Here is a 9,458-nt window from a genome sequence, read left to right as displayed (position 1 = left end):
AATGTCTTCGCACTATAGGAGATTTGTCGGAGGGTGGCAGATAACCGCAAAAACCAAACATGATTTCATATGGCGCCTTTTATGAGAACTAGCATCTCAAAGCGGCCCCTGTGGAAAACACATATAATTTCGCAAATCGGGAGCCAGATGTAGAGGTTTCAAATTACAGCGTGTTTCGGAAGACACTGGGGGTATTTTCGGATTTTCATCATAATGCATGCTAAGGTGTCGTATCCGCGTAACCCCACTTTCCCATCACCATGTTTTGTACGTGTGACCTGAAAGAATAAACCTTTGACTGCCCATTCATCATGTGTGTCTGTCTAGGTCGTACAGTTGACTGGAACAGTATTACCGTGTAATGTTGTGATGAAGAGCTGTATCTAATGTAACTCCTACATCGAACCCTTCTTGGAGTCGAACCTCCGTCACTATACCATGGGAAGCCACTGTCACCCTTCTCCCTAGCGGGTGGCCATCGCTTACAATGATAAAAATATGAATGAATCCGGCGTCAGATTAGTCCTGCGTGGATTTACGTGTAGATGCCGTGAGGAAGAAGCTTTATTTTCGTAGTCTGTTCTCCTGTTACTCGACAGAGAAAGTGTTCAAACGAAGATGGAAACACTTACACTACGAGCGGAAGAGAAAACTACGTTAACAAGTTTGCAGTTCCCAACCTCTTGAGAAACAGCGATGACTGAATCGGACTCACACACATTACTTTCCAGTGCCTCACGTACGCGTTCTACTCTATGGCCCCGCCCCCGGACACGCCCTCGTTCAAGTGGAGCTTGTAATGAAGCCTTACCGCCCACTTCTTGGGGACGCAAACTCTATAAAGGAATTGAACGGTAGAGTCGCAGTCAGTGTTAAACTGAAGCGAGGTGGAGAGTGCATTGTGCATTAACGTCTACGCATCTGGAAATTATTTTTTGGGTTTCTGTTTTTTTACTTTACATTGTGGATATTGGCATTAAGAAACTCTTGGAAGATGAAAACAGAAATTAAATCTTCTAAAGCGAAGTCCCAGAGTAAATGTAAGTATGCATGTTTGCACCTTTCCTTTCAGAATGCCACTGGGTGACCTGTGGCAGTCTTCTGCGAACTTAGCGAAAGGCAGCGAGCATGTACCGACACACGCGCAGGAGTAGACAGCCGACTGGGTGGCCCTGTGGGGACTTGTGACAGGTGTGCGATGTCTAGTATGGCTGTTCGGATTCTGTTATATCCACCTTGCTAGTGTGTCAAATCAAACGCGCTAACAAAAAGGCATTCTTGTGTTCGTTCGCAGCTCTGTTCATGGACGACAGCGATTTTAGCGCGGCTCTGTGTGAGTTTGATGCCGTGATCGAAGACTTCTCATCTCCCGTGCACAAGCGGCGCTTCCGATACGATGAGCATTTGCAGACTATGAAGAGAAGGAGCAGCGCCAGCGTCAGTGACAGCGGCATCAGTGACTCAGACAGTAAGTGACGGAGCGACATCCTTCCCTGCTTTCAGTGGCATGTTAACTTTTCATCTTGAAACGCATTGTTTTTGTTGTCCCATTCATATACAAGCATGCTTTGAAAATTAGCAGTGCTGCTGGACACTCCAGTCCTTCTTTACTTTTTAAACTTTGAGTGACGGTCACTCAGGTTTTTAACTTGATATGGTGTTTTGCCGTGGTCATCCTTAATTTATCCATTGTCCGACTGGGTAAAGCCTTTGCTTGTAGTCTTTCGTAAATTTTGAAGTATTGGAAGAATTATTTCATTTATCACTGAAACAACATTGATTGGATATTAATACAACCAAATATTTGTTCTCACGTAAAACTTCATCCCAGACCTTTTGAGTTCCGTATAAATAATCTTCTATTTAAGTCTTAGTTACGTAGTCCCACAACTGAGGAAAGAATTGTAGTTACTACAGTACTTGCACTATCCACCCCCCCGCCACCCCCCGTCTTTAAATAGCAGAGTGCAACATGAACCATCCATTACTTGGTTGGTCTGACCAGGATACTCCCATATTGAACCAAAACCCTTTACTTATTTTTTAGCCATACTGCAGCCCACAGGAACAGGATAATTTTAGAGGTAATGGAATTCTAGTGACAAATTTAATTTGCTTCTTTGGGGTTTAGTAGAACAGCAGTGTTTTTAGACAAACAGTTTGACAACTGCTTACCTTCAAAGTATCACAGTGATTTTTCCTCACATTGTTTAGACTTGTACTTTGTTTTTAATGTTTATTTTGACATATTAGTTATCTTTCACTGTGTATAATGATAAGAGGCTGCTCCACCAATTTATGTTTTTAAGTGTTAGTGTTGAAACTTCAGATTGAGTGCAGTTTGGATTTTGGTCTACTGCATTGGAGAAAACGGACAATTTGTAGATTTAGTTACAGAATAGGTTTAGTAAAATATGATCTCTAGATTTATCTACAGTATGATCAATCCCATCCTTGTTTAGTTTCTTTTGTAAATTCAAATGCAGTCATACAATTTCAGATGACTGTTTAAACTTCAAAGTCTGAGACATGTTTATCAACTATAGAAATAGAAATTCCTCCTTGTCTATTCCATATTCATCATTTCGCAGGTTAAGCAAATCATTCATTTGGGAATAGTAAGTTTTTTAAAATTTTGTTTAATTTTAGGACTAGAATTATGCGAACAGGGCAGCCAGTAGTTGATGAGGCTTTATTGATCCTAAGGGCAAACTGCAGCATTGTATTACTGAAGTACGGATTTAGAGATCTCATGGAGTAAGTGCAATGTGTGAATTAGTGTAGTGGTGCTTAACGTATGAATTTAAATTAGTTAAATATACAGAATCTTTCATAAGTGACATTCTTTGGCTGTTGTAATTTATGTTACATTATTATGGATATTTTGGTTTTACAGATATCTTAAAGTATAAGTGACAGGTTTCATTCAACTAACATAAGCAGTCTTACATCATATATAGCACTTGAAGATTCACCAGCAATCCTTATGTTTGTTGAAATCTACCTTTGGGAGATTGCATAGGGACGAATTTGTATGATGCTTCTTTGTATTCAAGTTAATGTTTCAGTAAGAGATAGGCGTCAATATCTTGAAATATTTGTTGAAGATGTCTGTGTGTCAAGTAGCATCAAAGAAAAAACTGTTTATATAATGTCATTTTGTGAACTGAAAAGATTCTCTGTGTCCATCTATTTTATGAACCCCCTTTCTGCAGTAGTGTCTCAGGGAAGTGGACCTTGGCCTGCTGCGCAGACACTAACCCAGAGACGAGGCTGTCACAGTGTGCAATCACACACTTACATATGCTCAGCCACATCCAGCTAGTGTCCAGAATGTGCTTAGACTGCAGGACAGATCTCTGGTAAAAATCACAGAAACAAGAAGGAAGAGCAATGCCAACACCATGCAGGAGGCATCTTACGGAGGAACCAAAGCAGGGTTTATATGTTATGAAATGACAATGCCTCTTGCTACATCATCCATTTTCAGAATTAAAATTCTTTACAGTTATATCATAGTGCAAGAATCAAAATTCATGCCATTGCGCTGCTGGTATTGAGAGAGTATTTTTTTTTTTGTATTTTGGTCTAATTTACATAAAGGGAAATGTGTAAAGATTATACTTTGTCCACTAATTTGGTTTTCTCAGGTACTCTGAAAGCCCATCACCTTCAGAAATGTAACAAATCTCGCTGAAACCCATTACAATACATGCAGAAATGACAATACAAATATATACAGATTAGTAATCAGTCATATCGGTTATTTAGTTTAAAAATAAAGTAAGATGCTAACACTTTCCTTTATACTTGCATTGGGCTTTCAGAGACATCTTGCACCTTTTCATCAAAAGTTTCACGCATAGACTTCATTTTCTGCTATTTATAAGCATTTGTGCCACATTTGTAGTTTGAGGACTGATCTGTTGGTGGTGTTGGTGAGGACTGGCTTGGCAACTGTCTTCTGGCTTTTATAGGGCATTGCTACACGTTCCATTCCAATTACAGTATGTATACGGCAGGTTTACCACTCATTTTTGTTTCTAATCCCTTTTCAGTTCCTTTTTTATTCAAAATTGACTTTTCACTCTCAGTACGTTTGGATGTTAGGATGCATTTGTTCATCTGTAACAGTCTGTTTTTGTTGCATTTCCTCACTAAAAGCAATACATATTTTGGAGTCTACAAATACGTTTTTTTTTTTTCAAAATGATCTCGATTTTCAAGTTGCAGATGCTCAATGTGTCTTTGTGTGCTGTCTGCAGGTGGAGAGTGCCTTTACAGAAACAGCTTCAGCTTCAGCGATGAAAAGCTAAACTCGCCAGCTATCTACTCTCCAACCCTGGCTTCACCAGCAGTGACATCCCCAAGAGGTATGCAATGAAAGGTTTGATCTAGCTATAGTATAAAAACAGAATTTTGTGATTTATAGTAATAAAAGGTGTCTTAAAGTTCTCACAAAATAAATTAAACCAAGTTAGCTGCTAATAGAATGATAATGTGGGTAGTGTAAAGAATATTACGTTCCTTCTAGTCTAATGTGATAATCTAATCTGAACATTAGACGTATTATTTAATTTCAATTTGCCACATACGTTTAGGTCTTGGTAGGAGTTTTGGAGCCTACCCTGACAGCAGTATGTGCGAGGCAGTAGATGTCCTGCATGGAATGTGGTCACAAAAACACACACAGAGATTCATATCCACTCAAGGCAGGGTGGTGTAAAGTTACCAGTTTGAACTGTTTGAAGGTCTTTGAACTTTGGGAGAAACCAGAAGCCCCAGATTGAAACCTTCTTCAGGTTCACTACATAAGGAGTATATTAATACCCGATCCACCAGTTAGTTAGTCATCTAGCATATCTAACAATTAATATATCTTTGATTCCCTTCAATTGGATTCTTAAAACATTATTTGTGCAAAGGTGGAGAGATTTTCAGAATTGTTTATGATTAATATCAGGAAAAAAAACACTAAATGCTCTTTTCAATGTGCTTTCAGCAAAGCTTGGGGACACAAAAGAACTGGAAGACTTTATTGCAGATCTTGACCGAACCTTAGCAAGTAAGTATGGGCCTTTTAGCAAAGACCTGCTAATTACTAAGCAATCGTCATTAGCGCTACTTTAGAACTTGCTGTTGTTTTAATTTGTTAATTGGGATCTAGAAAATCATATAAATGCAGCTGTGACATTGACAGTTAAACTAAATCACAGTTCTGATGGGGTTAGAGTTGGGTTCTGGTAGCTGATTGCTTTTATTGTGTGGGACTGTATTTGTGACTTCAAGATGACATTCCTGTGTGTGTGGTACTTGTTGGATTCTGAGTTGCACTAATGAGGGATCATGGAGATTGGTATTCGTAGTTTCAGGATGACCCCCAGTGAGAGTTATGTGCATATTTAATACAATTTTAGAACAAAATATGTATATGTTTAGGTTCACCGACAAAAGCGCGATAGACATATGCGCCCCGACAAAACTGCGACAGACAAATGATCGCCGACAAACCCGCTAACTGGTTTTCGACAAATGCGCGCCGACAAAATCGCGAGAGAGGCCAAGAGAGTGGGACACCCTTGCTGCAATTCTTCCTACATATGCAGGGTGTGACCTTAAGGACTATCTGCATGCTGATGGCATGCCGCGTCTCATAATATTGACTCCTAAAATAAACATTATTATATATGCTTTAAACTAGTAATTCATATTTAATGAAACTTTCACGATTTTGTCGGCACGTTTTAATTGGAGCTATTTTGTCGGCACGCATATGTCTATCGCGCAAATGTCGGGTCACAATACATTTGCTCATACTTCTGTTTTTATATTCACTCTGAGAACTTTGTCTTAGCTTAAAAAGCAATTTTGAAATATTAAGTAAAAATTAAAAAAAGGGGGAATTAAAGACGGTGACATTTACCGTTGGCTGTAAATCATTTTGTGGCCTATCAATAGGATGCTAACGGCATGGGACAGGCTTCTAAAAATAGTGTTAAAGCTGTCGGACCCTTCATGTTTTCTGGTCACATTTCAATGTTGCATTTGTTTACAGATATGTGACTGGGAAGAGAGTGCAGCACATCACTGAATCGGAGGCTCCGAAAGTCTTAAAGCGGATACTTAGGGAATGGGGAACGTCGACCTCTAGAAGCAAAAAAGAAAAACCCCAAAAGATGGTCCTACGCTCACTTCTGTTTCTTTGGAGAATACTGGAAGATGTGTGTGTTTGGCGGATGGCATTTTAAAACTCTCCGTCGAATGCATTCTGCAGTTGATATAGTTTTCTTGTTGGATTACGGGACTGTGTTGTATTTTTACTCAATACTTGAGATGAATAGAGTTTGAAATTTTACAGAGAAGAGTAATTCTAATTTTTTAGAGTTCTTTATAATTTAATTGATGCTTTTTTCGCATTAAATTATATTTTTGTATCCTGAATTAAAAAGAAAAAAAATCGGGGTTGTAATGCTATTGTACAGTACATAAATATTGTTTGATTATAATTTTTGTGAATATGTGTAAAAAGTTTATGAAAAAATAAAATATTTATCGTGTTAAGTTCCTGTTCAGACTCCAGTAAAGAAAGCTTAGCTTTTACAGTATCTTCACTCACAGAGCCCTGCATTGCAAGCAGGCCGGCTGGGACGCTACGTCAGCCGCTGAGCTCTCCTTGCATTTCACCTGTCACTGCCCTGTGGCTGGGAAGCAGTAGATGCTAACGTTTGTGGCTGCTAAGTCCACGCTGACTAATCTTACAAGCACATGTCTTCTTCCTAACACTTTTGAATATTATTTATCAGTTTCATTCAGCATCTTAATTCTGTAGTGACTGGTGGCTGCCTGTAGTTTAACATGTAGGGCTTCATATTTGTACTCAGACACACAAATGTCTGCATACTGCGTATGTGTGATGTCATGTCTGTAGAACACCTAGTGAAGCACGCCAGGTTTCTGTCTACTAGTAGGTTTTAGGAGTTTTGTTTCTATACAATGTGTTATAGAAGAATGGAGGCTGCTGAGAGGAGTGTTTGAAAGTGTGATTTAAATTGATTGGAAACTTTCACATTAAGTTAATTTCAGAGCAAACAGGGTCTAATATTTAAGTGCCCCCTCAGGTATTTGCTTTATTCTTGCTCAGAAGGATTTTTGTAAAGCTGACATAGGGTTTAAACATCCATTTTTTTTAACAAAGGAGCAAGCTAGTTGAATTTTGTTTTGAAGTAGCAGATTTTAACCTTTTACTATGACCACAAAAACCCTGCATTTCTGTTAACTTTTAAGAAGTGAATGGATGTTTCTTTCTTATTTCTTTGTACTTGAATGTACTTTACTGTTCAGCATGAAACATAATAAAAAATCTACTTTATAGAATGTTCCCCGTGAGCCTGTTTGGTTTTTGCTTTCATGATTATCTGCACAGTAATTGTGTGGCGGTGATCATTTACTGTGTAAAGGGTGGACTACCTAAAATTGTGGGGTCTGCTGTGATATAAGCAAGAAGAACACAAATATGCAGCCTTTGAGAAAAAGACATCCGACTTTTTAAATCATGCTGCACATTCTGTTTTCTTGTTTTTGGAGGGGAAATCTTTTTTTGAGAGCAATAACTGCTTGTTTTTTACTTGGTCATCTCTGCTGTGTAGGAGTTTAGTAGTGGAAAGCAAGCAAATACTGCAGGAAGCAGTGAAGGTTACTTCTTCTTCTTCTTTTGGCTGCTCCCTTTTGGGGTTGCCACAGCGGATCATCTTTGTTCTCCGCATATTGACTTGGCAAAATTTTACACTGGATGCCCTTCCTGACTTAACCCGCCCCATTTATCCGGGCATGGGTTACTAAGTCTGTTTAAACGTTATTATAAAATAAGTATTTCAATTTTCTGAGGATGAAACATCTTACTTATTGCTTAACACTGAGACACACCTTAGTACTTAATACTGTTTGACAAGCTACTGGTGGAAAATGCTGTGTGCGAATATTGTAAAAGTGCACTTATATTCATTGAATTCAGTTATGAAATGCATATGGCATTCACATTTCAAGGTTGTAAGTCCACGGGTTAGCTGAATATTAAATTTCATGGTGACAGCTCACTATTAAAGTGGCATTTGCAATAAACTAAAGAATGGTGTACTCATTGCCTGACTGGGAAATCTGCACTGTCCTGGCATGAATAGTCTGTTTGTTCAGATTTTGGACCTACACTTATGATGACAGCATATGTGTAATGCTACTGTTTGTGATACAGTAACAGCTTCCAAATATTCCAGCCATCCATTTTCTGCTTACGCCATTACAAGGTTGCTGGTATTCACCTTGGCAACCTCAGGGCTATCAAAGGACACACAACCACACTCACTCTCTTTTAGATTTGATTATCCTTATTACCATTATATGGGGGTAAATCACAAAGTAAAAGCAATTTGAAAGTTATCCACACATTTGTAGGATAAAAGACGCTGACGGAGAGGTGAGAAGCGATTTAAGGTGAGCCGGATCTACAAGTTTTTTCGTAGGCTCTGGTAATTCTAGTGTTAAAGGCATGGATCTTGGTTTTTATCAGGACACTCGCAAGCCCAGACACTCAGACTCCTCACTCCTCACTTGTGGTGGCTTATGGGTAGTTTGAACACACACAGCACAGCACTCTACTGTCTTGTTTGTCCAATTGAAGCCAAGGTGAAATGAACCTGGACGCTCCACAGAAAGATTGCACTATTGTTACAACACACAATAGTGAGATTTCTTTGGGTAGAGGGAGTGAAACCTACTGAAATTCATTGAAGGATTTTGGCTTGTGCAGATCAGTAAGCTGTTTGGGTTCCCATCATGCACTATGGCACATGCAGCTCCATAGCTGATATCCAAATGCACAGCAACAGTAGACAGCGTAATCCGTTTGGACTTGTCTGATAAAGGCATTCGCCATGTCAATGTGGGCTTCTGTGTGCGATGTCGATGATTGACCAAATCAAACTTCATCACTTGTTCTTTCCACTTTAAACTTTTCTACCCATTTATAAACTTTTCATTGACTTAAGCTGTTTTCGCTTGTGTACTGAGCCAACATCCTTCAGGGAATTTCAGCAGGTTTCACTCCCTCTGTCCAAAGAAATCAAACTTTGGCACGATGTTCAGTAATGGTGCAGGCTGTCCATGCTCATTTGACCTACCCATAAGTCATCACAAACATGGCGTTTGTATCAGCTTCTATCCATTGTGGTTAATTGCCTTTACTTTTTGATTTATCCTCGTATGTCTTATGTAAAGTGGAAAGAAAATTAAGCATCTGTAAAAAAATACTTAGTTAGAACTAAGTGACTCCTTCTGGATCATGGCTGGGCTAGAAATCAAACACATGGGTTCCAAGGGGTGTGAGGCAGCAGTACCACACCACCATATTGCCATGCCACCCATCTACAAAATACTGAAATACTGAGAAGGAGGGAGAAAACACG

The 9,458-nt window shown here is 39.1% G+C and overlaps 1 protein-coding gene across 1 annotated transcript; it reads left to right on the top strand.

The window, feature by feature from the left end:
* The first annotated feature begins 854 nt into the window (after nucleotides 1–854).
* Nucleotides 855–7,377, top strand: rgcc (regulator of cell cycle). The gene is made up of 5 exons (XM_039745290.1): nucleotides 855–1,040; nucleotides 1,295–1,468; nucleotides 4,266–4,373; nucleotides 5,003–5,065; nucleotides 6,056–7,377. The coding sequence occupies exons 1-5, from the start codon at nucleotides 995–997 to the stop codon at nucleotides 6,061–6,063; spliced, it is 399 nt and encodes a 132-aa protein (XP_039601224.1). The 5' UTR covers nucleotides 855–994; the 3' UTR covers nucleotides 6,064–7,377.
* Nucleotides 7,378–9,458: the final 2,081 nt, after the last annotated feature.

Source organism: Polypterus senegalus, chromosome 2 (assembly GCF_016835505.1).
Source record: "Polypterus senegalus isolate Bchr_013 chromosome 2, ASM1683550v1, whole genome shotgun sequence".
Taxonomy (NCBI): Eukaryota; Metazoa; Chordata; class Cladistia; order Polypteriformes; family Polypteridae; genus Polypterus; species Polypterus senegalus.
Note: the sequence above shows the minus strand (reverse complement) of the source record. Positions and strands in the feature narration are given on the sequence as shown.